General features: G+C 50.5%; 2 protein-coding genes across 2 annotated transcripts in view; both read right to left on the bottom strand.

The window, feature by feature from the left end:
* Positions 1-686: 686 nt before the first annotated feature.
* On the bottom strand, positions 687-6,536 carry DDOST (dolichyl-diphosphooligosaccharide--protein glycosyltransferase non-catalytic subunit). Its single transcript, XM_065037684.1, has 11 exons — positions 6,343-6,536; positions 5,441-5,551; positions 5,081-5,167; positions 4,614-4,717; positions 3,557-3,651; positions 2,698-2,791; positions 2,138-2,286; positions 1,705-1,852; positions 1,486-1,606; positions 1,244-1,350; positions 687-1,134 (listed from the first exon to the last, which is right to left on the bottom strand). Exons 1-11 carry the CDS (start codon positions 6,476-6,478, stop codon positions 985-987), a joined length of 1,302 nt encoding a protein of 433 aa, XP_064893756.1. The 5' UTR covers positions 6,479-6,536; the 3' UTR covers positions 687-984.
* Positions 6,537-6,711: 175 nt separating this feature from the next.
* KIF17 (kinesin family member 17) overlaps positions 6,712-27,349 on the bottom strand; it is a 30,157-nt gene continuing 9,519 nt past the window's right edge. The window contains exons 12-25 of the mRNA XM_065038218.1: positions 26,720-27,339; positions 22,822-22,968; positions 22,335-22,436; positions 18,748-18,937; positions 14,608-15,060; positions 13,475-13,572; positions 12,703-12,850; positions 11,819-11,907; positions 11,578-11,693; positions 9,318-9,549; positions 8,251-8,509; positions 7,961-8,028; positions 7,723-7,843; positions 6,712-7,001 (exon numbers count right to left, since the gene is read on the bottom strand). Coding sequence (XP_064894290.1) covers positions 6,865-7,001; positions 7,723-7,843; positions 7,961-8,028; positions 8,251-8,509; positions 9,318-9,549; positions 11,578-11,693; positions 11,819-11,907; positions 12,703-12,850; positions 13,475-13,572; positions 14,608-15,060; positions 18,748-18,937; positions 22,335-22,436; positions 22,822-22,968; positions 26,720-27,339 — 2,780 coding nt within the window. The 3' untranslated portion in view covers positions 6,712-6,864. The remainder of the gene's footprint in view (positions 7,002-7,722; positions 7,844-7,960; positions 8,029-8,250; positions 8,510-9,317; positions 9,550-11,577; positions 11,694-11,818; positions 11,908-12,702; positions 12,851-13,474; positions 13,573-14,607; positions 15,061-18,747; positions 18,938-22,334; positions 22,437-22,821; positions 22,969-26,719; positions 27,340-27,349) is intronic.

Below are 27,349 nucleotides of genomic sequence, written 5' to 3' on the forward strand. Positions count from 1 at the left end.
GCTCACCCCCAACAAGTTTCTTCTCAAATTTAAGTGGAACCTCCTGTGTTCCAGTTTGCACCCATTGCCCCTTGTCCTGTCACTGGTTGTCACCCAGAAGAGCCTGGCTCCATCCTCCTGACACTCCCCCTTTCCATATTCAATCCTGTCATCCCCCACCCCAGCCCCTAATTCACCCCTTGGGTTCATCGCTGGCTCCACAGCCCTCCAGACAGGGATGGAGGAAAACACAGCTCCGCTTCCCCATCTTCTACCCTGAAATAGCCCCAACACACCCCAAAATAGCCCTGATGCACCCCAAGAGCTACTCAGCTCTGTCCCACACCTTCTGCCCCCATTGGCTCCTTCACTTGGGATCACATCTTAGAGCTGCCTCTTCCTCCCCAGACCCCTCCGGTGCCTTTTGGGATGTTGTCAGGGTGTCCCTGAACCCACCTGGTTGCTTTTCAGGGCACAGCTTGGCTTTTGGGGTGCCCAGTCTTCCTCAGTGTGCCTCTGGGGACACCCCAGACCCCTCAGTGTGCTTTCTGGGGTGCTCCAGACTCCCCCTTTCAGTGCTCTCCAGCCTTGGCACCGTGCAGCAAAACACCCCAAACTGCTGCGGGTGACACGCTCCCCAAATGCCACCCGTCAATCTGGGGATGCAGCCAAAGACGCCACGTGGTAAATTCACTTCAACCCAGGGCAAGAGGAGTAAGACTTTATTTTGAGAAGGGTCTTAATCTCAAATCAACATCATTCCCGCGTCGGGGCGAGACAAACACCGATCTCGTCACAGAACGACACGATCCTGTGTCTGCAGATGCTTCGGCGACAGATTTTCCCCTCAAAATTTCATTTTCCCTCCTATTAATCCCCCTCGTGTGTGAAAATAAAGAGACCAAACACAAAACCACAGCGTGTCTGGCACCTACCAGTCCTCCCGCCTCACACACCAGCGTCCCTGCGGAAAAGGCTTTTCTTCTCCTGGGAGGAATTTCTCTCTCAATCGGATTTTTCCTTCTCTTTCATGTGCAGGAAGACGATGCTGAACATGAAGAGTCCAACCATCATGGAGAAGGCGCCAGCGTAGTAGGGGTACGCCGAGGGGATGAAACGTTCGTACTGGGTGTGCTGGAGGGGACGGACGGACACCTGGGAGGCGACAGAGCGTCCCTGTCAGTCTAGCAGCCCGGCCACCCCTACGAGTAATTCCCCCCATGCAATTAATTCCCATCACGCAATTAATTCCCCCTGCGCTCACCTGGGTGGAGGAGTAGAGGTGGGTGTAACCCAGGCGGTTATAATCCACCTTGAACTGAAACACCCCGTAGACATCCGGCAGCTTGAACCTCACGCTGTATTTGCCGCCTGTGAAAGAGATGGAGGTGACGTTGAGCGGAGAAGCTGCAGAAAACAAGCAGCGAAAACGGCCCCAAGGGGGGAAAACCCACCAAAAAATGGTGGGGGAACCCACAAAAAATGGCCCCGAGCCGGGGGACCCACCGTTCCGCTTCAGGAAGGTGCGCACAAAGGGGTCGATGCGGACGAACTCCAGCTGAATGTCATCGCCGTCGAACGGGACCCACTTGCCGTCAGAAAGCTTTTCGATGACAATGCTGTACTCCTGGAACGAACCCACGATGCGTCAAGTTAACAAGCCAGGCCTGAAAACGAACCTTGACCTGTTCCCCGTGCGAATTCTCCCCAATTCCCGGTCCTCACCACGAGGTCGGTGACGGTGTAGGCGTTGGGAGGCGCCAGTTCCCCCACGCGGTGGTGGGACACGGCCCCCACGCGCAGCACTCCCTCCTCCTTGAACACCCAGCGGGACAAGGCGACGGCCAGCTCATAATTCCCCGTCTGCGAGTACCTGCGGAGGAAGGAAGGTGAAGAAAGCAAAGCAGGCACGCCAAAAAATCCAATGCGTGCCAAAAACCAAACCTATAACAGACATGAAAGCAAGAAAAAGCTCCCCAGGGTCAGAGGATGGAATTAATTCCCAAAGCGCTTTGGTCCACAACGCTGAACAAACACATCACCCACAATTTAATTCAAGCTTTCTGCTCTTTCCCATCACGTAAATATTTTTTGGCTGTTTCCCATTACTTTCTTCACCAAATATTCCCCGGGCAGGGAGGCCAGGAAGCCACGGTACCTCTTGGAGCCAGGGGCAGCTTTCTGCACGGCGGAATTGAAGAAAGCATCGCTAAAGAAATCCAAGGAGCCGCTGAAAACGACGCGGGCGTTGTTGCGGGCTTGGAGGCCGGCGATCAGGAGGGTGTTCTTCCCGACCGCGTGCGGGTACTGAAAAGGAAAGCGGTTAGAAAAGCGTTTATGGATGATGAAAGGAGAATTAATCTCTGGTTTGCTGCGGGGTGGAACAGTCTGTAGGTCGTGCATCCTGTAACAAAGTAGAAACCAAGGAATTCAGAAAAACCAGTAATACGATTCCCAGGACTGGGATGAAGCCAGGAGACACGTTCTGCTCTGGGCTGCCCCCTCCCCCAAAGTTTCCCTCATGCTGGACACTTTCACACTCACAAAAAGCAAAGACGAAGGTTCCCAGGACGAAGTTGGAAAGCAAATGGCAGCCTGATGCTTTCAAAAATCAATCAGGAGATGAAACACTTCAGCTTTTTTCCCAATTTGCTGATATTTGTGGGATTTAATTGTAGAAATATAACCCAACAAAGGAGAAGAAGGAAGGGAGAGTACCTGGGTTATGGGTTTGTCTGGGAAGAAGGAGTAAGAGGTGGAGGAGCCGGTCAGGATGTCCAGCACCAGCGGGTTGTCGGGATCAGCCACCATCCTGGCAGACAGAGGCACCATGAGCCTCAGAGACCCCCCAGATCCCCACACCCTGAGAGACATGCAGCCGCCAACTCAGCCACGTGAACCACCTCACCCTTTGGAGGTGGTGAAACAACTACACACACCAAGAAATCCATTATCACAGAATCAATTTGGTTGAAAAAGCCCCTCAAAATCACCAAGTCCAAGTGTTCCCCCACCCCTGTCCCTGCCCCATGTCCTGAGAACCTCATGTCCGTCTGTCCAACCCTCCAGGGATGGTGACTCCAGCACTGCCCTGGGCAGCCTGTTCCAATGCCCCACAGCCCTTTGGGGAAGAAATTGTTCCCACATCCAACCTCAACCTCCCCTGGCGCTACTTGAGGCCGTTTCCTCTGCTCCTGGCGCTTGTTCCTGGGGAGCAGAGCCCGACCCCCCTGGCTCCAAGCTCCTTTCAGGCAGTTCAGAGATCAGAAGGTCTCCCCTCAGCTCCTGTTCTCCAGCTGAACCCCCCAGGTCCCTCAGCCGCTCCATCACACTTGTGCTCCAGCCCCTTCACCTTTCAAACCAAATATTTCCTTCAAATATACCAACAAGCCTCACTTTTTCAATTAAAAAAACATTCCTAAGTCAACAAATAAGCTGCTTTAGAGATTTTCCTTTTATTGTTCCCCAAAATCCAGAGAGATTTCTCGTGTGAAGAGCAAACGCTACAGCAACACGGGTATTGCTGCTCCGCTCCCCCACCACAAGCCCCTCAGCTCCCTCCCACACCTTGGCTTACCCGACCCCTCGGAAGAGGATGGGGTTCAGCGCCGCTCTCCCCACAATGGTGGGGGCCTTCAGCAGATTTTCAGTGTCAGCAACAATGAGCGTGTGCTGGGAAAAAGGAGACAGAGCGGCGTGAGCGTGGTGTTGAGTTGTTTGAAATATATCTTTGTTTTTACAAAATCGAGCAGGATGAGCGTTACAATTCAATGAAAAAGCAAAAAAGCAGCCTTTTTTTGTTTATGTATTATAGAATGATCAAATTTAATTAATACTAATATTTAATGAAATGGAAAAGGCCTTTTGACAAAGACAGCAATACCTACAGTATTTTACGTCACTATATTTAACAACTTTGATCGTCAAACTAAGGCAATATCCACATACTGCTCAGTTCAATTTAAATTAAAGAACTAGCAGGATATATAAAGTTCAGACTTGAATATAGGTTTTAATTTTAAATTACCAGATGACACAAGGGGGAAAAAAAATCACAGCAATGCATACATTTCCATACGGATCTCTGGGAGTGAAAATCACAGAATCACAGAATGGACTGGGTTGGAAAAGACCTCAGAGATCATCCAGTCCAACCCTTGGTCCAGCTCCAGTCCATTGACTAGATCACGGCACTAAGTGCCATGGCCAATCTCAGTTTAAACACCTCCAGGGCCGGTGAGTCCAGCACCTCCCTGGGCAGCCATTCCAATCCTGACCACTCTCTCTGCAGAGAATTGCTTTCTCATCTCCAGCCTCAATTTCCCCTGGCAGAGTTGAAGCCCATGGCCCCTTGTCCTATTGCTGATGCCTGGGAGAAGAGACCAATCCCCACCTGGCTAGAACTGCCCTTCAGGTAGTTCTAGAGAGTGCTGAGCTCAGCTCTAAGCCTCCTCTTCTCCAGACTAAACAAGCCCAGCTCCCTCAGCCTCTCCCCATAGGGCTTGTGCTCAAGTCCCTTCCCCAGTCGTGTCGCTCTTCTCTGGACCCGCTCCAGCACTTCAAATCCCCCTTTCCACACCCAAAGCGTCGCACTCAGTGTCTGAGGCTGTGAAATTCCCTCCCGATGTCTTTACCTGGCCGGGGTCGGATATATCGTAGTTGTGATGGTCGATCACAGCTGTCCTTTCCTCGTCAAACTCAATCCCGCACTCACTGCCCAGCTCCCGCAGCGGGTCGCCTGGAAGGACAAATGGATTCTCCGTTACACACCTGTGACAAGACCCTTGTTGTGGCACTCGAAATGAAAAGGAAATTCAGCTCAGAGTCATGCGTTCACCCTCTACAAGACAAGCCCCAGGAAGCAACACAACCTCCCTCATCTAAATTCCCACTCCAAATGTTAACAAATGCTATTATTCACCCATTTCCTCACAGCACAAGCCTTGAGGTCCACAAGAAACTGTGTTTTCTCACCATTTTTGTTGCAGCTCAGGAAGGATGAGTAAACCCTTTGCCCATGGCAGAGCGTCAGCAATGCAGGTACTTGTTACAAGAAGCTGCTGAAATGCATTAATTTGCTTTGATGAGCGTTTGTACTTACCAATGTCTGAGCTGGCGGCCACGAGGACGCTCCCACCACCATCGATGAAGGCGGTGATGGTCTCCACGTTGATGTTCCCACCAAAATCTGAAAGCACACGCCACAAATTCATCACTAGTTCACTGAAATAATACCGCGGCAGAATTAAACCATGACAAAACACCAAATTGCTTTTATTGTGGCTGAAAGAACCATTGTTAAAGGCCTGAAAGCATCCGCAGTTTGCTGCCAGGTACAAAACACAAAGAATAACATCTAAAGCACAAGATTTAATTAAAATTCACAAAACAACCAGAAATCCCACTTCCAAAAATACGACCAAGCTCTAAGAGCACTTGAGTTTTGCTCTCCTGTATTTACCTTCTATGGATGGTGAGAAAATGATTAAGTTGTCATATAGAAATTCTCCATATTTGATCAGGGACAGACTCGCATCATCCGCCGTCCGGAACGTCAGATCGAAGCCCCTGTCTGCATCCACGAGGTGGAATCGACAACTTTAGCGTTTCACAAAATCAAGACATTTTGTATTTCCCCAATAAATAGTGGAATTTAGAAAAAATGGCATAGGAGCATTGGGGCTTAGTTTGGCTTTATGTGCCCCTGAAGGGCCTTTTTGTTGCAAAGATGTTCTGTTGACACCCATGAGGTGGGGAATAACACTGCAGGGGACCCAAAATACAGGCACAGTTGGGAAAACACCCCCAATTTCCTCCCTCAGCCTGGCCAGGAGACCCCAAACAACCCCCTCAACCCCAATCTCCTCCCTTAGCCCAACCAAGGGACCCCAACCGCTCCACCTCAGCACCTAAAGGACCCAAATCTCCTCTCTCAGCCTCACCAGGAGACCCAAAACACTCCTCTCACCCCCCAGGGGATCCCGATCAGCCTGACCAGGGGACCCCAAACACCCTCCTCAGCACTAAAGGAGCCAAATCTTTCCCTCAGGCTGGCCAGGGGACCCCAAACAACTCCCTGGAACCCAAATCTCCTCCCTCAGCCCAACCAAGGGACACCAGCCCCATCCCCTCAGCACCAAAAGACCCAAATCTTCTTCCTCAGCCTAATCGGGGGAGCCCAAACACCCCCTCAACCCCCAAACCAAATCTTCTCCCCTCAGCCCAAGCAGGGGACCCCAAACATCCCCCTCAGCCCCCGCGAAAGGAAATCTTCTCCCTCAGCCCAAGCAGGGGACCCCAACCGCCCCCCATATCCCCTCCCTCAAGCCGGCGCGGTGCCCCAGGAGCCTCCCCGAGCCCTACCCGCCAGGCTGCGGAAGAAGAGCGAGTGCGTGTCCCGCAGGTTGCCGTTCTCCAGCAGCACCAGGGTGCGGGGTCCCCCCTCAGCCGCCGCCAGCACCGCCAGGAGCCCCCACAACCGCAGCGCGGACGCCGCCATCGTGCTGCCGGCGCCGAGCCCTCCCAGCAGCGCCCGGTCAGCCAATCAGAGCCAGGTGCCCCGCCCACACCATCCAATCACCGACAGACAGCTCCTCGCCGCTGGCCAATCAGCTGTGGAGACCCCCGCGCGGCCACCGTAGCCCCGCTGAGGGACGGAGGGGAAAATGGCGGCGGGAACGCGGGTTCAGTACCGAGCGGGAGGAGGCGGGTTGTCAGTAAAACACCTCGAAATGGCGGAGTCAGACTGGTTTATTGCAGCGAATTGGGGGGTACAGGGCGCGACAGAACAGTGACAGCGAAATCTCCCTCTGTCCCGCCCTACGATGCGGAGGCGAGAGCGTTTTGGTGCAAAAACAGCGAGATTTGGCGGCTTCCTGCGTCGCCTCAGGGGTGGCGGCTTTTGGAGCGGCTTTTGCTCTTTTTGCGCTTGGTGGTGGCGTTGGGCAGGGCCAGGGCCTGCAGGCGGAACGGCCGGGGAGCGGCGGGGCCGCCGCTGGGAGCCCGATCCAGCCCGGGGGGAGCTGCGGGAGGAGAGGGGGGGGGCGGTGGGAAAACCGGCAAAAAGGGGCGAAAAATGCTTGTTGGGTGTGGGGAGTGAGCCGGGCTGGGCCACCACGTCCTGGCTTGTGACAGCGCTGGTGTGGTGACCGTCCCTGTGCTGGGCACTGGGGAGGCCAAACCTCAAACCCTGGGGGCAGTTTTGGGTGCCAAGAGAGACCCTGAGGTGCTGGAGCGAGTGGAGAGGAGGGAACGGAGCTGGTGAGGGGCTGGAGCACAAGTGTGATGGAGCGGCTGAGGGACCTGGGGGTTCAGCTGGAGAACAGGAGCTGAGGGGAGACCTTCTGATCTCTGAACTGCCTGAAAGGAGCTTGGAGCCAGGGGGGTCGGGCTCTTCTCCCCAGGAACAAGCGCCAGGAGCAGAGGAAACGGCCTCAAGTTGCGCCAGGGGAGGTTGAGGTTGGATCTGGGAACAATTTCTTCCCCAAAGGGCTGTGGGGCATTGGAACAGGCTGCCCAGGGCAGTGCTGGAGTCACCATCCCTGGAGGGCTGGACAGACGGACATGAGGTTCTCAGGACATGGGGCAGGGACAGGGGTGGGGAATAGCTGGACTCTTGATCTTGAGGGGCTTTTCCAACCAAAATGATTCTGTCATTCTGGATTGCCAAAGAGCTTTCCTTAAAAAAAGAAACAATGAGGAAAACGCCAGTGACGGTGGGTGATGTGTGGAAAAGGCTCTTACCTGGGTCCGAGGTCGGGTCCTGGTGCAGGATGCGGCTGGTTCTCTGCGATCGGAAGTAGCTGTTGGCGATGGTCTCGCTGTCGCTGCGGTTTAGCACCAGCTTGTAGCGGTCTTCCTCGGGCTGGAAGGGGAAAACACCATCAGCAGCACCGGACTCCGCGCTAGCCCTCGGGTTATGGCTTCGAAATAAGGCAAAATTGGTAAAATAGGATAAAAAGGGGGGAGAAATGCCCCCTACCGAGAGCTCTCCGCTGTCACCTGTGGGGCTCAGTTGGGCAGGTCTGGGCTGTGGCAGCGCTGGAACTGCTGTGACAAGAGACATGTGAAAGGGTCGTTATCTCTAAAACAATTAACACTGCCCAGTCCCCAGCCTCAGGATTCCCGAAGGATCCTGACCGCCCTTTGCATTAGGTGATACTATTATTTAAACTTTCTAGACAAACTCTTTGCGTGTGGCAGATTTTGCGAGCGAGCGAAGTCCCGACACGATCTGGCGCCCCGGCCGCGCCGTCGCGACGCTCCTCTCACCTGCGGGCAGGCGGGTTTTTTGAATGACGGGCTCTGGAATTTTCCAGCAGCCGGTTTCGTCGTCCCAGACGGATTCACGCCTGATTTTCTCCAGGTTGCTGTAATTGCAGTCACGGCGGACCAGGGTCTGCACCCGGTCCAGCAGCTGCTGGAAGAGCATCAGGTCTCGCTCCAGCCGGCGGATGGTGCCCAGATAATCGATTTTTTCCAGCTCAAATTCCGACTGCAGGTCTTTGATCTCAGTCTCGGCAGCACGGAGCTGGGACATAAAACCAGAATAAATGGTTGGGATTAGAAAGGAGAAGGAGCAGCGGTTGTTGGGGATTTGTCAGGCACAGGTGGGAAGATAAAACCTTCAGCGTTTGGGAGGATTTCTAATTTATAATTAAGAATTAGGATCAGATTTGTGTGGAGAGATTATTCCACATCTGTTTTAATGAAAGATTTCTCGCGTTTTGCCAAAGCGCCACATCTTTGAACAGACCTTGAGTTAATGTTAGTGGTGTGGTCTGAGTCCAGTGCTAACGAACCCTTGGGAGTTCCTAATGTCGATGACAAAGGTGAAACATTTCTTTGATAACCAAAATACAGAAATAAACCAAGTTCTTAACGCGCAGATTTAGGACTGCAAACACACACACACATTATTTAGAAGCTGCTCTGATTCTGCCTCACCAGAACAAAACTCATTTTACCTACAATTTAAGAGCATTGCATTTATTTTCTTTCTCCCCCCCCCCCCCAGAAAGCTTTTCAGGGTGTAATTTCTTCCACGAGCGCAGGTGTGTTAGGGGGAGCTGTGCAATAGGTCGTGGAGAGCAGTAGAGGGAGTCATGTCCACATCATCCTCCAGGAGACCGGCCTTTAAGGGCAAGGTTTGGTGTCTAAACAACTTAATTCCCCTCCCTGAGGGCTGCTGCACCCGATATTTCATAAGAATACACACAAAAAGCTTTATAAGGTACCACCGCAGGCACAGGTGTAAAATATTTCCCGCAGACAAAGTCATGTTCTAAACAAACCGCAAGAGGAGGAGAGCGATGTTCCCTCCGTTTTCAGCTGCTCACCTTGTTCTGCATCTTCTCCAGGAGTTTGCTCTTGGCTCGAACCTCCTCCTGGATGGAGTCGTAGACGTTCAGCAGAACCCAGTCGCTGCCGTCCTCGTCCGCCTGCTGCAGCGCGGCCAGCAGCTGCATCCTCCGCTCGTCCGCGTGTTTCTTCCGGCGTTTCTGCCTTTCTTTGAGGTCCTTGTTTTTAGCCTGTTCGCCTCCTACCACCTCTCGCTCCAACATCTGCAGCCTGGAAAAGGCAAACGCTTCTCTTAGCTCAGCAAGGTGAAAAACCATCTGCGTAAAGCTTGGAGGACGCGCGTCATTACCTGAGCGACGTTTGGGAAGACACAGAAAATAGCGATTTCTGGTGAGCTTTGCTGCCCTGGGTAATCACAGCAAATTCCACTTTTATTAGCGGTTTCTATCATAAATATTCCTGCAGACCCAAGACAAAGCGCATCCATATCTACAGTCACGGAATTCTTGTTAAAACCCCTGTTTTGCGGAATAAGTATTTAAATTCTTGTTGAAATATACATTGAATATATTATTTGAATTCCTCTTGCTTTGAAAGACACGAGGTGCCAAAATTAGGCAAAGAAATATTCTAAATGGTGGTTATGGGAGTAGGATGGCTGGAAACCACAGGACAATTTCCTTTTTGGGGCAAAAAGGACATGGGAATAAAGCCCCAGCCGCGCTCCAGAGCCGTTCTCTTTGTCAGCAGCAGAGCAGGTAGCTCAGGTTGGGCAGCGCTGCCTCAAAGCGGAGAAAACCCCACTGCTGATAAAACCTCCGCTGATAACACCCTCTTAATTATCTTCAGACCTCATCCTCCGCCACTGTTTTATTTCACCGCACTCGCCGAGCAGCCTTTGGTTTCGTTTGCTCAATGCGCGATTGAATCCTCGCTCTGCCGAGCGAGTAGCCGAGATCTCGCAGCCGTCCTGATGCGTAAAGCTTTTAACAGGCGGCTTTGGAAATCCCCACGCGGAACCAAACCCTCCCACCTCATCTGCAGAGAACTTGGGGTTTGTCACAAGAAAGAACGCTGCAATAGGACTATTAAGATTTGATATATCATCAAAACGAATGGTTTCTTTGGAGATCTTGCTGTTAATAGACAGAATTGCCCACAAATTACAGACTCTGCTATTCTAGGGCTCTTAAAAGCTCCTTTTTTAGTGGGGAGAGGCCCAACAGAGCAAGCAAGCGCCACAGGAGCTCATAGTAGAGCTACAAGGCTGGTTAAAAAAATGACAAGATTTTTCAGAATCAAACTCTATCATCCACAATACAGCTTCTGTTGAGCATTTCTAATTTTAATATAATTCCACGCAATGGACTAAAAGAGAGAAATCAGCAGAATTTGCTTAAAGTGTACATTTCTGAAACAGCACTAAACCCCCATATTATTTCCATACACTGTGTCATACTCGAACTAAGTGAATTCTCTCACAACGGCTCTCGCCCAGGCGAAAACCTGGGGTCTAATGCTGCCCCTAAAATGTGACTGTTGGGAAATTTTGCTGCCAGTTCTGCCCGAGATCTCACAAACATCGTCGGATATGCGAGTATAGAGGCAAAAGTGACCTCAGTGAGAAGGAAGAGTCGTGGAGGACGCGCTCTCCTCCACCACGAGCAGCAGGTAGACCTGCTACCTCACTGGTACTGATGTGAGATGGCTTAAGTGCCCTTCAAAACCCATTTATAAGAGAAAAAGCAGTTGGCCTACATAACCTGTTTAGGGACTTAAGCTTTGTCAGTGACCACCAGACCCAACTCTATAAGCTTCTCATAAATTACACCTGCAACAAGCCAGAGAAGGAAGAGATTTCCCTGCCAGATTTTCTCTCATAATTCTGGCACTTGGTGTCATTAAACAGCTGTTAGCTGTGCCCTTAATCTGCTCAAGCAGGATAAAGTTAATTTGGGGGCAAAGAATACACGTGTACTTAGTTTTGTGCAGTGCTGAAGTCACAGCTGAAGCTTGACAGTTGTAAGATCATGGAAGGATTGGATATGAGGAAAAATAATGCGCAGAAAGGGCATTGGAACAGGCTGCCCAGAGCAGTGGTGGAGTCACCATCCCTGAAAGGGTTGAATGGACGGAGATGAGGTTCTCAGGGACATCAGTTAGTGACAGTGTGAGGTTAATAGTTGGACTTGATGATCATGAGGGTCCTTTCTAACCAAAATGACCCTACAGTTCTCTAAGAACGGGGTTGTTTGCTGTAAGCAGTGCCCAGGAGGCGGGAGCAGCGTCGTCACTGACCTGGCGAGCACCTTCTGCTGGTCTGCAGGTAAGGACACCCCCTCAGCGGTGACAGCCACTTCTGCGCCAGCGCTCCCCCTGCTCACCCCGCCAGCGTCTTGCGGTGCAGCTGGGTCCTGAGGACAAGAGGAAACAAAAAGCTGCAGCTCCAAAGAGATGAAATGTGAGTTCTGGGACAGATGAAGCATGACACGACCCTCTCGGGTTTATTCAACCCAGGGAGAAGCAGTTTGAACAGTACCTGGGTTGACGTTCGTTCTTCATCTGCTGCGGCAACAGGGTCTTCACGCAGAGGTGTCTGCTCAGGAGTAGTTTCAGTTCTCACGGCAGCTAAAGAGTAAGAGAGGAAATATCACAATGTCAGTAACTGGCTCTGCGGAACTAGAGCATAAATCTGTGGAAACATCACACAAAGTCTTCACCAAAAGCTAAAAACGAGGTGTCTGGAAGGAAAAGGTCTCTTATTTATGCTGGTCAGTCAAAGCCATCAAAGACACAGAGGGCATAGCAGGGAAGGAATGCAGATTTGACAGGGTTGGGAGAGCCCAAGTCTTCACGTTTGCCACACAAATAATCTGTTGCAGAGGTGAAGATGTGCACATCTATAATCAGAGCGGGGGGGGGAAAAATGAACCTCTCACCTTAGAAAGTGATAGCATCAAAAATGAAGAATATAGCTTCAAGAATTAATACTGAGCGATAAGTGCTGCACAAGCACATTGCAAAACATGCTCTGAGGCACTGCGGAAGTATAAATGAAAAGTGGTAATGAAGAGGATAACTGGCAGCGATTTATAGCTATATAAGAGCAATATCCACCCTCCAGCAAAGCGACGGGGTTGATAATCCACCGGGAGAGCAGGGGCTGCACCGCATTTGTGCGCGATGGAAGAGATTGCCGCAGCCACCCTCGTCTTGGGCGTGCGAGTTGTGCAAAGGCAGCAGGGCAGAGCAGCGCCTGCCAAGACCAGGTGTCGCTACAGCTCAAACCTCCGCTCAAAAGAAATGCTGCCTTACGTTAGAAAATATCAAAGCTACGTGGGAAAAAATCACATTTTGTCACCTCAAGGTTTAGGGGGTTCTGACATGGAAAAGGGACCAGGGAAATAGGGGAGAGGACAAAACCTGCTTCCTTCCTGAGGTTCTCCTCGAGCGCAGCCAGTTTGAGATCGTAGTGGTTCCTCAGGCTGCTGATGCTCTCCTCCAGGCGGGCGCGGGACGCCTGCTCCGCTTCGTAGCTGGTCTTGAGTTGGGCCAGTCTCTCCTCGTACTCCTGAAAGGCAGAGCAGGCGGCCTGACGCCACAGCCCTGCTCCTCACGGCACACGAGCGCTCAGCTTGTGTCCACCCCAATAGAACTTTACCAGTGACTTTTTCTGTGATTTAAGTCCACACAGTATCAATGGAAGGTGACTCATTAGCCCTAGAGACAGATGTGCTGCCCTGGAAGGAGCTTTTTGAAGAGCAAGAGTTTCATTTCCTCTGGCTGCTCTCTCTTTGTCCTCACTGCCAGCTCCTCATTCTTCCTCCTGGCTCCACATCCCCTCTTCATCTCCATCCTTGTACTGTTCCTACTACTTTCCTCCCATTTTCCCCTCATCTGACGGAATCTAAATTTCACACATAGTTTGCTCTGCTTGTTATATGCACGTCAGTAATTCTTGGGAACCCATTTCAATTCATCTCCAGAGTGGTGGGAACAATACTGAAAGCAGCACTGTAAATAAGGCCTCCATGAACACGTTCTGCCCCCAGGAGAAGCTCAAGGGCCAACAAATAGGAAGAAAAGTGTTCTGAAAAGGCGGAACCACACAGCCCTACACCATATTTATAATGATCATTGTAAAAACCCACAAGCTTTAGTCAAAGACACTCCGGGATATCCCCTCCTGACTTACTTCTCTGATCAGCTGCTTCTCTGCTTCAAGATCTACGTGGGGTTTGAGGAGGGGAACTGGCTTCGCTTCCAGGTGAGCAGCCTCAGCAGGCTGAAGCCCTACAAAGCAAAGCAGAAATAAAAATCACTCCCAATTACCGGGTAGGATTGTCTGTAGAATGCCTGGAAATAGAACAAAGAACATAGCAATCCACGCATGGCTTTAAACCGCGCTCGTGCGCCAGCATCTGTGCTGCCAAACGCCCACTGGCCTGGGACTCCATAGGTGTGGGGAGCGGAGTTGGCGCTGAGCAGAGAGGGACAGGCTTAAGCTTCAGGTGTAGGAAAGCGAATCTAAATCTAATCTCCATGGCAGAATAACAGGAGACTTGTTCCGGGGCTATGCTGACAGATTTGGAAGATAAAAGGCACTGGGAAGGAGATGGAAGGTGTAAGGAAATCACCTTCTTTCTTCATAGTGGTAGAAAGGAGAGAAACAACAACAAAATAATCATACAGCCTTATTCCTCTGCTGAAAGTTGCCCGTTGTTAGGGGTTAATTCTCCAAAGGTGAAGCGGGTCCCTAAAGACCGTTCTTACCCTTTGCTTCCCACATTCGCTATTTCTGTTTCATAGCAAAGAGTGAGTTGTCGGCTGAATCTTCAAAGAGAGGACAGTGCTGCCTCTGTAAGAAATGCCATCAGCACAGCAAAACTTGTCCTGTAGCGTCAAAAATTCGGAGGGCAAGAGAACAGCGGGCAATGCTAACTTTGAAAAAATATGTATATTTAATAAGGTATTTTACATTATTATTTATTTCACGGCTCATTTTTGCTCTCCCAGCTGAAACCTGTCTTCTGTGACTGACCAAATTCTAGCAGAACGACCAAGAAGAGCTGAGGATTTTAATCACATCAGCATTTTCTAACAGAATTTTTCATTACTGAAACCACTGCGTAACTGAGATGGTCTTTACCAGTGGAATATGGTCAATTTGGCACCAGTGAAGGAAACATCCATTATCAGAATGGGAGAACTCTTCCACCAACAGGTGAGGGGCAGGTTGAGGTGAAATCCATTGAGCATTTTATGTGTAAAAACTTATTTTTCCTGCCAAAGATAAAACATCTCTGCAGCCACTAAGGGCTGTCCTACCTGACAAGCTACTCGCGCTCATCTGTCCAGCTAGAATGGCCTTGAGCTTCTTAATCTCCTCCTGATACTCCCTCAGCAGAGCATCCTTGGGGTCCTCATTGACACAGGGCTTGTTCTTAATGTTTTTCGCTCGATTGGCGTAGCGCAAAGTACTGAGGCTTTCGTCGTAGTTGTTATCGGCCGGAGACAAGCACGCTACCATCAGCGTTTTGGTGTTTCCTCCGAGGGAGTCTTGGAGCAGCCTGGTCAGCTTGGAGTCTCGGTAGGGGATGTGCTTGCACCTGCCGTCGACCAGGGCCGAGATGACGTTGCCCAGAGCCGAGAGGGAGAGGTTGATTTTGGTGGCTTCTCTGAGCCGCTCCCCCGTGGCTCCAGTTTTGGACTGTCTCTCGCTTCCCGCCAGATCCACTAAATTGAGTTTTGCAGCCTTAAGGCGGTCCTGCCCGCGCTCGTCTGCAAGCAAATAATTCCAGGTTAGGCTCTGCTTAAGAGGAAGCATCTTATCAGTTAAGAAACAGGACTCTGCGGACATTACGTTCCAGTTCAAGCCCTGTTCTTTGTCTGCATTTGGGCTCCAACTCCCTTAAGTAAATAAATATCTTCTTAATCTTAGAACTACATGTTTTAGTGCTTTCCTGAACAAGGTCCTGCACGGTAAGCACTCATACTCATTCTAACTCTCTCGGTGAGCTCTGAACACACACTTGCAGACACACTCTCCACATATTTCCACAGTGTTTAGAATTTAGGCAAAGCCCTCCACGAGTAACAAGGTCAGACCATGAGTTTATACAATTTTTTTCCTCCTCGGATTGTTTCACCAAGTTAAACAATGTCTGACAACTGGAGAGAAACCGGAGCAGGGGTAGCTGGAGAGCACAGGCTCCCTGAACACCGATGGGACACGGACAGGCAGCAACGTCACCTCTCCAGCCTGCTGGGGAAAGGCTGGAGTGGACACGACGTCGGGAAACAGTTTTTCCATGAACTCCCGATCTACAGATTTTCCCAAGAGCGAAATCCAGCCTACTCTAATTAATGGACGTCTTCAAGAATTTCCTTGCTGTGCTTCAAAAGAAAAAGCACATTCTATCAGACACATCGAGGCCCACCAGCTGGCTTTCTGTCCCGAGCCAGCTGCAACGTTCAAGATCTCCCCTCTCGCCCAGATCGCTGTAAACCTGCACTGTGACTCAGCACACAGGCGCGCTGGGCGGCATCTGTTCCTCCTCAGCTCATGACGTTCTCAGGGAGAAAGGAAAATGAAGGAACGCGGGCGAGAAACAAGAAAGCTGCAAGAAATCAGGACCACGCTCAGCCTGAGCCACCTGGGTGAGGAGACAGATCCCGGTGGGCGAGGAGTCAGACCCAGCGAGGTGGTGCCGTTCCCATCCCAGCGCTTTAAGGCAAGGGAAGATGTGAGCTGAAGCTAAAAGCAGCTCCTTGGAAGCTCACCTTGCAGGTAACATCTGCTTCCTGACTTGTGTTTTGGAGCCGAATTAACGTGATGACACAAGTTCCCTGTGACTAGGAGAGAGCGCATCCGTTTGCTTTAGGAACCCCATGGTTTCGCTGGCTGCTTGACTTTCCCAGCCTCATGCAGAGCAAAGAGTCAGACACATGTTCCCAAATCACACAGCGCTGCCCCAAACACTGGACCGCATTTTTGGATCTCCCCATCTCAATTATCCCTCGTGATTACAACCCAGGTTCAAGGGAAGAGCTCCTTTAGCGCTCCGAGCACAGAAAGCATCGAGGTTTAAACCGAGTCTGCCCTTTTCCAGACAGATTTCTACAAAACCTAGCCTTGAGTTTAGTAAAAGTTAAGATTTATGGCTGCGGACAGTACCTACACATGACCAATGAATAATACGATGTATGGGCGAAAGTTAAAAGGGAAACAAATGAACACACCATTAAAGTGTTTCCCCAAGATATTTCACCTGTTAGAGCAACAGATTGTTAACTGGGGAACTTAACGTTTGCTGCCGAGCAAATGTGTTTCGCTCCAGGTCTTTCCGGCATGTCGAGACATGGGAAAAAAACCCCCAAACAGATGGAGGTTAAACAGAGCACCCTGTCACTGTCCCTTCTGAGAGCTGGGGTGAGTGGACAGTGACAATAAGTAGGTTTTCTAACCCTTTCCCTCCTTCCCCCAGTGTCTGTAAACACCGACAGACAATGACAAAGCTGTTTTGGTTCTGCCGGTCCTTTCGCCCAGGGACGCCGTTTGTTTCCAGCTCGCTGCTCAGCGGTTTAGTTTCCATGGTGGCACAAGGTCTCCAGACTGTTGCTAAAATGCCTGCGGCAGCCCCAAAATCTCGCCCGTCTGATTTTTGTACAGCACATCAGCCAGTTCTGGTGGCACAAGCACCAGCAAAATCTACGGCATCCTTCACATTAACAAATCAATCCCTAAGCACAATGTAAAGGAATTATCCATCTGTTACTCTAAACCCTGTAAAAATACTGCTGGTAACTTGCGCATTTCATGCATCTGCAGCCAGAGATTTGCCATAATCCTGTTCCTGAATCTAAACTGTAACTATAAAGAGTCACTTCACAGAACTGCAAAGATCTTTAAAAAGATCAACTCCTTGTAAATTATAATTACTACAGGCTCAACTGGAAAATGGGTTTAAACTTCCTGCTGCACTTAAAGATGGCAACATAAATACCAACTTCATTAACTATTTCAACTAATGATTACCCCAGTAGAACATCCAGCTATGGGGCTTGTGCCAGAACCCTCAACTTTCTCCCCAAATATTCCAGCTGTCTTCCATTTGAGTGCAAGTTTCCCACCTGCCATCCTGCTCCCTGTGACGGGTTTCAAAGCTCTGAATCAGAGACAACGTTGCAGGCCAGATGAAGAGCCCTACACCCACCTGGGACACAGAAGAGGTTTTACAGACCCACCTAATGCAAGGATTACCACTCTGTGCTAATTGAGACATTATAATAATCCCAAACGCACCATTTTGGACACAGGAAAATGAGGTATTGTCACCAACACCTGGAGCCACAAGTTAGGAAGATTTTGTGTAACTTTCCCCATCACTGAAACAGCTGAAGAAAATGAAACGAAGCTGTTCGCAGCCTCCGCTGGGTCAAGGACTAGAGAGAGTACAGGAGACTCATTCCTTTCTTAGTCCCAGAAATAAAAACCTTTCAATGTCTGTGTTGAGAGCCAGCGATGCAGCTTTATCAGCTACAGAAATGCCAGTGGAAACAAGATATTCAAGAAAGGAAAATCAGTCATTAAAATATCATTAAGGGATTCTTTTATTCCATCTTAAAGCCCAGAGTAGCTGTTTGCGTAAAGGATGTGCCCCTTGGTGAAGCTCAGCGAAGGAATCGCTGGGTGAAATGATCTGACTGGCGTTGTAAAGGAGGGCAGACAAGACAAATAATGACTTAAGTTCCTACGGGTTGTACAATGTGTGAACTCCAAGCCATTGTATGGGCTGTGAGATAAATTTTGCTGGAAATAAAGGCTGAAGAAGGTAAAGGAATTGAAGGAGAATTAAAAATGTTCCCAGTTTGCATGTAAGATATTTCTCTCCCAAGGGGGAACTGAGGGATAAAAACCAACGCTCAGCCATTTCACTGTGTGAAGAATGTCCATGTCAGGGCACAATTACACACAGAATCACAGAATGGACTGGGTTGGAAAAGACCTCAGAGATCATCCAGTCCAACCCTTGGTCCAACTCCAGTCCATTGACTAGATCACGGCACTAAGTGCCATGGCCAATCTCAGTTTAAACACCTCCAGGGCCGGTGAGTCCAGCACCTCCCTGGGCAGCCATTCCAATCCTGACCACTCTCTCTGCAAAGAATTGCTTTCTCATCTCCAGCCTCAATTTCCCCCGGCAGAGTTGAAGCCCATGCCCCCTTGTCCTATTGCTGATGCCTGGGAGAAGAGCCCAATCCCCACCTGGCTAGAACTGCCCTTCAGGTAGTTCTAGAGAGTGCTGAGCTCAGCTCTAAGCCTCCTCTTCTCTAGACTAAACAACCTGATTCTACCGGCCCTAAAATCATTTAGGATCGAGGTTTAGCTGTGGGGTGATGGGTCAGACCCCATGGATTCCGCATCCTGCTGGTCCCAGGCCTAAGGCAGGACACCCAGTGACCTACCTGTGGTGCAGATCTCCACGTTGACGGTGAAGATGGAGTGGGAGCGGGACGAGTCCTTGTTCATGAGGGTGGAACCCACTGCCCGGTTTCTCCAGCCCGTCTCCATGAGCCGCTCACACTGGCCCACGCTGTGCACAGTGTGCAGGGACAGCCCCTTCACGTACGCCCCCTTTTCGGGGTGCTCCTTCAGCTGCAAACAGGGACAACGCAAAACGGGTTAGAACGAGATGCACCGAGGCTGCAGGAAACCGTGCGGAAGCTTGAGGGCTACGCAAGTTTGGCACGTGGAGAAGTTAAATTGCAGCACCAAAAAGCCAGAGTGTTTCTGAAGGAGGAATAAGACCACACAAAAACAGGGAAATACCTTAGTGGCTCTGCAGACAAAAAGGATTTGAGTTAAAATAGTAGTGAGGTGGACTGCAAACTGGCTGAGGGAAGAAGCCAGAGAGTCGTGGTCAATGGGGCAGAGTCCAGTTGAGGCCTGGATCTAGTGCAGTGCCTCAGGGGGCAGTGCTGGGGCCGCTGTTATTCAATATGTCAATCAATGATTTGGATGAGGGAATAGAGTGACTGTCAGCAAGTTTGCTGATGACACCAAGCTGGGAGGAGTGGTGACACTGGAAGCTGTGCTGCCATCAGAGACCTGGACAGGCTGGAGAGCTGGGCAGGGAGAAATTTAATGCAATATAACAAGGGCAAGTGTAGACCCTTGAATCTGGGCAGGAACAGCCCCAGGTTCCAGTATAAATTGGGGAATGACCTATTAGACAGCAGTGTAGGGGAAAGGGACCTGGGGGTGCTGGGGACAGCAGGGTGACCATGAGCCAGCACTGGGCCCTTGTGGCCAGGAAGGCCAATGGTACCTGGGGTGGGTTAGAAGGGGGTGGTCAGTAGGTCAGAGAGGTTCTCCTGCCCCTCTGCTCTGCCCTGGGGAGACCACATCTGGAATATTGTGTCCAGCTGTGGCCCCTCAGTTCCAGCAGGACAGGGAACTGCTGGAGAGAGTCCAGCGCAGCCACCAAGATGCTGAAGGGAGTGGAGCATCTCCCGTGTGAGGAAAGGCTGAGGGAGCTGGGGCTCTGGAGCTGGACAAGAGGACACTGAGGGGGGACTCATTCATGTTTACAGATATATAAAGGGGGAGTGTCAGGAGGATGGAGCCAGGCTCTTCTGGTGACAACCAGTGACAGGACAAGGGGCAATGGGAGCAAACTGGAACACAGGAGGATCCACTTAAATATGAGAAGAAACTTGTTGGGGTGAGGGTGGCAGAGCCTGGCCCAGGCTGCCCAGGGGGTTGTGGAGTCTCCTTCTGTGCAGACATTCCAACCCGCCTGGACACCTTCCTGTGTAACCTCATCTGGGTGTTCCTGCTCCATGGGGGGATTGCACTGGATGAGCTTTCCAGGGCCCTTCAACCCCTGACACTCTGGGATTCTGTGATTCTGTAGAAGTTTGCTGATTGATTCAGACGAGAAACCTGCACTTCTACCTCCCCTATTATCAAGCTGCATATTTAAAAAAAAAGAGCTGGAATATCTTTCACCTATTATGGCAAAGGCTCCAGTGTCTCTTCAATCACATGAAGCTTTTTTAAAATCAAAGCACAGATTCAATAGTCATGGATATTCTTATCGGTGCTTTTTACCAACCCCCTCCGCTCTGAGAGGGTGTTTGGATGTCACTGACAGAATTCCCGAAGTCACACCCATCGTGCACAGGCGGAATAATTTTTCTCCAGATTAGTTCATTTTCAAGATGCACTAAAATCTGATTCAGGCAGCTGGATAAAGACAGTGTTAAATGCATCTTTTCAGCAATTATCAATCACGCAGAAGAAAAATTTCATGCACATGCTAACAAACAATTGAAACATTCAAAATCTTAAGCGATCCATCAAACCTACATAAAAAAATGCAAAAGAGAGACCCCTGCCCTCCTACACCAGCCCCCCCCGATGCTCCCTTCGCACTGGGAATTTGAAATGAGCTGAATTCATTTTCAACGGCAACGTTACGCCCCACATCTGCGGGGTTCATAACATAAAACTGTCGTGTCAGCTGGGATATCAAGATCTCCCTGTCACGACTCGGTGTCACGGAGCAAAAGACACCGCAGTGTGACTTCCCAAGGAGATCCTTAGATACTGCAGTGATGCACACGCCACAAGAAGCAATGTAAAAGTGTTTGCTGTAGAAACATCAGCACAGAACAGAGCAAAACTGGTTGAACACTAAACTGGGCAGGATTTTAGCCTTGTTCTAAAGCCGTGACTGCCCAGGATGAATCCAGACTGTTCACACGCTGTGACTTTTGCCTGTGCTTCAGGAGAACCCGCTAATGGCCTGGCTGTATTTGAAGGTGCTGCGGAGTCTCTGGGGAACAATTAAGGGAGGACGGAGCTGTTTAACTCCACGACAGACCAACGGGGTCATTTTCCTTGCAGAGCTCTGTAAAACCTGCTCATCGGAGGGTCTCCTGCCCCAGGAGGCGATTGTGGCCCTCAGAGTCACCAAAGGCACTGATGTTGAATGGCAAAGAAACAGAAATGGGATTTTGGAGGAGAATTGAGGGGCACAGAAGAAAGCAGAGGGTCAACCCGGGCTTTCGGTCTCCCTGAATTATTCGGTGGAGGCAGCAACAGGCAGCTGCTGTCACCGGTGTGACGGTGTTACCCTGGAAACTGTTCTGCCAAATTCCTGCCCTCCCAGTGCCAACCGCGGTTACCACGGAAACCGGTGTCACCGCTGATGTGGAACAAAGGACAAACTGCAGCAAGCGAGTCCCCTTCTCTGGTTTGGAAAGTGAAGCCGAGAGGGTTTTGCTTCTTTTAAAGTCAGCAACCTGTTAGAAACAACCTGTCCCGGCAGGCACTTTGGGTCTGTCACCATTTCGGTGCGTCTGTGCGGAAGATGGTGCTGCTGCCTCAGTTTTCATCAGCAGGAAAGTCCTGCGGGGAAGTAAATTAGGATGGGAGACTTGCAGCTTCCCCCAGGAATACGTGCAAAGAGATCTGCAAAGCCACCAAGAAGTAAACTGAATCAAAATCAACGCCCTGGTTAGCATTTCAGGAAAGGTCACCCTCCTGAGTTTCTGGAAACTGCCCGACTTCCCCATGTGTTCCCATGGGGAGTAATATCTGCTCTGTCCCCTCAAAAAAGGATCAGCCTTTTTTGTTTTAGGCAGATAATGAGATCATCCACAGCTACATTAGATCGGATTAAATATTCGTAAGGCACAGAATCCTCCTGCTTTCAAGACAGCCATGAGATTAAAAGGATTAGGAAGAAATTGCCCCATAAACACTTTATTCCATTGTTGTCCTGTAACAATTTTCACAGGGCTTCTGCTGAGCTACCGGCCACTGTCAAGGACACGTGGGACTGGACCCTGTTCACTCTGCCACTAAACTTTTACTGAAGTCCCTCAAAACCTCCTCTTGGCTTCCATATTCATCACTATATCTTATCTTCTGGCATTCAGCTTCTCACAGAGCACATTGTTGCACTTCCACCAGGCATTTGTGGTAACGCTTATCTGAGCAAATTAAAGCACTTCCTAGTTAAGACACATTGACTTCGCCTCACCTCCAACTTCTGCTTGGTATCGGCTCCTAGAAGGTCCCGTATGTCTTCATTGTAAATCTCCAGGTAGGAAGCCCTCAGCAAGAACTTGGCATCTTCAGCGCACTGCACAAAACAGGAGCGATTTTGGGGTGAGGTTCTCAAAACGAAGGCGAGTGGGCAGCCCCTGTAGATCCCAAGGCCAGCTGGGTGCCTCACTGCCTTCAGCACCTCAGCAAATCCCTCCTGGCACTTCATTCCCAGGCGTGACCGCTCAACGCACTCGCTACAGGGAATTTTGGTGCTTAAATATCTCACATGCAAGTCCATAAAGTCAGCGGAGATGAGGGTGAAGTTCATCTGACTACCCATAGGCTTTCGAATGAGAAGCAGCACCCCCAAAAACCTGTCCCATTCTCGCTCCTACTCCTCGAGGTACAACATAAAAATCACCTTTCTCGATACCAAACCGTCTTACAACCGGATCTCTTTCACGTCCTTCCACACCCACCTGTACGCTCTCAAAAATGTGCTCAAACGCCCTGGGGATGATGCCTCTCTGTGCAGAAGGATCCGCGATCCCCTGCATGGTGAACGACTTCCCGCTGCCAGTCTGGCCGTAGGCAAATATGGTGCCGTTGTAGCCTTCGGTGACACCCTGAAAATGGAAGAAAACCAAATAAAATCACCATTATCCTTTGTATAATTGGAAATACATCGTCCAGATTCAACCTCACCTCGTGAAAGGTGCTTTAAAGGAAGAGCTGGAAGTAAACATCAAACACAGCTTGATCTTCATACACCAGAGTATAATAATGACTCGAATGCTAATTGATGGTAGGGTGGCCAAAAGGAGGGTCTGTAGCTTAGAATAGTTTTCTCTTGGAAAGCTGGCTGAAAAGAGCCCTCACTTTTGCTTGTTCCTATTTCAGGAAAGTACAGTAGGAACAGAAGATAATTGGTTTTCTTAAGGTTTAAATAAAGTGATAAAAAATAACTTATTAATCTAATAATCTATTGTTTCAGACCCCAGTTGTTCCCACAGTCAGGAACATCCATCTTATAGTTATCACTGGCCATTTTATCCCTGTTTCTTTTTCTAACAATATTGGGTCTTCTGGGTTGGGTTTTTTGCTGAACTGGTTCCCTTCTCACCCCGTTTACCACGCTGACGTGTTAACGGGCAACAAACATATCCCCTCTCATTTTGCTATTTGAAACGGGCTGAGGTTCCTCATCTTCCTTAAAAGTTTCTTGCTTGAAAAAACATCCCTAAAGCCCTCGGGAGTCTTGTTTGTCCCTTTTCTCCTCGCATCCCTTCCCACTGCAACTTCTGCCCAGCTTCCACCTCCAGCACCTGCTCAGAGCCGTTCACCTTTCATACAAACATCCGCCTAAATCAATTAAAACAGGGCCGGCAAACTCATTTTCATGGGGGGCCACATCGGCCTCGCGGTTGCCTTCAAAGGGATATAACTTTAGGACCGTACAAATGTAACTTTAGGACTGTATAAATAGTCCTAAAGTTACATTTGGTCCTTTGAAGGCAACTGCAAGGCCAATGCACCCCTGGTGAAAATGAGTTTGACAACCCCGGCCTGAAAACAATTACATGTAATTCTACCCACAGTGTGGTGCTGGCTGCTGAAAATCACAGTATCACAGTATCACAGTATGTTTGGGATTGGAAGGAACCTCAAAAGCTCATCCAGTGCAATCCCCCCATGGAGCAGGAACACCCAGATGAGGTTACACAGGAAGGTGTCCAGGCGGGTTGGAATGTCTGCACAGAAGGAGACTCCACAACCCCCCTGGGCAGCCTGTTCAGTGCTCTGTCACCCTTACTGAGAAGAAGTTTTTTCTCAAATTTAAGCGGAACCTCTTGTGTTCCAGCTTGATCCCATTACCCCTTGTCCTATCATTGTTTGCCACCGAGAAGAGCCTGGCTCCATCCTCATGGCACTCACCCTTTATATATTTATAAACATGAATGAGGTCCCCCCTTAGTCTCCTCTTCTCCAAACTAGAGCCCCAGCTCCCTCAGCCTTTCCTCACACGGGAGATGCTCCACTCCCTTCAGCATCTTGGTTGCCCTGTGCTGGACTCTCTCCAGCAGTTCCCTGTCCTGCTGGAACTGAGGGGCCCAGAACTGGACACAATATTCCACATGTGGTCTCACCAGGGCGGAGTAGAGGGGAAGGAGAACCTCTCTCAATCTACTAGCCACCCCCCTTCTAATACACCCCAGGATGCCATTGGCTTCCTGGCCACAAGGGCCCAGTGCTGGCTCATGGTCACCCTGCTGTCCCCAGGACCCCCAGGTCCCTTTCCCCTACACTGCTCTCTAATATGTAATTTCCCAACCTATACTGGAACCTGGGGTTGTTCCTGCCCAGATGCAGGACTCTACACTTTCCCTTGTTAAATTTCATCAAGTTATTCCCCGCCGAGCTCTCCAGCCTGTCCAGGTCTCTGATGGCAGCACAGCTTCCAGTGTCACCACTCCTCCCAGCTTGGTGTCATCAGCAAACTTGCTGATAGTCACTCTATTCCCTCATCTAAATCGTTAATGAATATATTGAATAATATTGGCCCCAGCACTGACCCCTGAGGCACTGCACTGGATACTGGCCTCCAACTAGACTCTGCACCATTGACTACCGCTCTCTGGCTTCTCTCCTTAAGCCAGTTTGCAACCCACCTCACTACTCTATTGTCTAGACCACACCTCCTCAACTGAGCTGTGAGGATGCTGTGGGAGACTGTGTCAAAGGCTTTACTGAAGTCAAGGTAGACCACATCCACCGCTCTGCCATCATCCATCCACCTTGTTACATTAAAATATTGGTTTTCTTCCCAATTTCCCAGCCTGTCACTGGGACGCTGTTTTACCTTCAGTTGCAGCAAAGCCTCTCAAAACAGTGGATGGGGCTGATTCTGTCCATAAATCAGTTCCACAGAGGGATCACCTACCCATGGAAAACTCCCAAGCCCACGTCCCAGCGTAAGGAGCCGCTGAAGGGAGAATGTTGTTTTTACAACTGACCTGGCGTGGGGGAAGGACTGAGAGAAATCAGGCTATGAATCCTTAATGTAAAACAAAGTCTCTTTGAACCAATCACGGAATGCAAACTGACCACTGTATTTAAAAAGTTAAGCTAGGGGGAAGGGTAATCAAAGAGCCTGGAATCCATATTTTATATAAACCAATGAGGGAAGGGAGCTGTTCGAATTAGATGAATGCCAGAGGTAAACTGAGGCAGGGCCGGGCGGTCTGTAAACCCTGAAGTACCAACCAGTGGGTAACAGGGGACAGAATATGTCGCTGGGATTTGGAGGGGGATATAAGCAGGGTCTTTCAGCCCTATTGCATGTGCCGACCTTTAGGTAGAACAGCTGGTCGTGCAAAATCGTTAATAAAATATGCTTTGCTGAGAGATCCTGCCTGGGCAAGGTATTGGCAAGGTAAATGGTTTCCTACACTGAGATGTGTGTTGGCCACATCAGCCTTCCTCTGGGCACCACTAACAGAATCGTTTTGGTTGGAAAAGCCCCTCAAGATGATCGAGTCCAACCATAACCCACCCCTGTCCCTGCCCCATGTCCTGAGAACCTCATGTCCGTCTGTCCAGCCCTCCAGGGCTGGTGACTCCAGCACTGCCCTGGGCAGCCTGTTCCAATGCCCCACAGCCCTTTGGGGAAGAAATTGTTCCCACATCCAACCTCAACCTCCCCTGGCGCAACTTGAGGCCGTTTCCTCTGCTCCTGGCGCTTGTTCCTGGGGAGCAGAGCCCGACCCCCCTGGCTCCAAGCTCCTTTCAGGCAGTTCAGAGATCAGAAGGTCTCCCCTCAGCTCCTGTTCTCCAGCTGAACCCCCCAGGTCCCTCAGCCGCTCCATCACACTTGTGCTCCAGCCCCTCACCAGCTCCGTTCCCTTCTCTCCACTTGCTCCAGCACCTCAAGCTCTTTCCTAAGAACATAAATAAAAATAATCTACATGATGGATAATCTAGAAATCTAAAGATAAATCATCTACGTGATGGATTTCTCTGCTCCATTTGAGGGCTTTGCTTGGCGTGCTGTGGTGTTTGGAGCTGAGGACTCGGAGCACTTGGCTCTCCCTGGTCACACGATGCCACGAGTCACGTTTGGATGCTCCAGTTTCTCTTTTCCAAGGGGAGCCCAAGTCACCAAACTGAGCTTGGGACAGCTCATTGTTCAGACTGTGAATTTTGGGACAAAATAAGCCCTTTGTCCCCTGATCCTTCGTGACATGCAATGAAGGAGCACAGCTCCACAGCCTTCAGCCCATAAGGAGTGTTTTTAAGCAACGTGTCTTTTTAAAGGATCCCAATGCCCAACAGCCCTTTCTGGGAAGAAACTACTCCCAGGATCCGACCTCAACCTACCTCGACCAGCGGGTAGGCGATGTCGTTGTAGATCTGCTCGGTGCTGTGCTCCTGGCTGTACGCCCCGTCGAAGGTGAACAGCTTGGGGGGCTCCCCGGCGGGGTTGTGGATGGAGCAGCGGCCGCGCGCGCTCTCCACGTTCACCACAGCCCTGCAGCCCAGCGCCTTCTCCCGCTCGTTCATGGGCCGGCACCGCACGATCACCTTCACCGCCTCGCAGGCCATGGCGTGGGGCTCGATGGGCAGGGACCTGGGGGGTCTGTGGGGAGCAGGGACTGCACCCCCAGTGGGGGACACTGAGGGGAAGGAGCCCCCCGGCAACTCGGTGTGAGGAGAGATGGATGGGCTGCAAATGGCTGGGGGAGAAGGGGAGACAAGGAGGAACAAGCTTGGGAGGGATGAAGGGAAAGGGGAGAGTTGGAACAAGTCTGAGGGGGAACTTGAGCAGGTGGGGGGAACCTGAGGGCGGGAAAGCCTGAGGTGACTTGGGGAGCGGGGAAAAGCCCGGGTAAGGGAAAACCTGAGGTAAACCTGCAGGTGCCGGGCAAGCCCGAGGGAGCGGAGGGACACCCGAGGCGAGCCGGGGGCGTCGGAGGGACCCGGGAGGGTCAGAGGGACCCAGGGGGGTCA

Source organism: Columba livia, chromosome 21 (assembly GCF_036013475.1).
Source record: "Columba livia isolate bColLiv1 breed racing homer chromosome 21, bColLiv1.pat.W.v2, whole genome shotgun sequence".
In the NCBI taxonomy this organism is placed as follows: Eukaryota; Metazoa; Chordata; class Aves; order Columbiformes; family Columbidae; genus Columba; species Columba livia.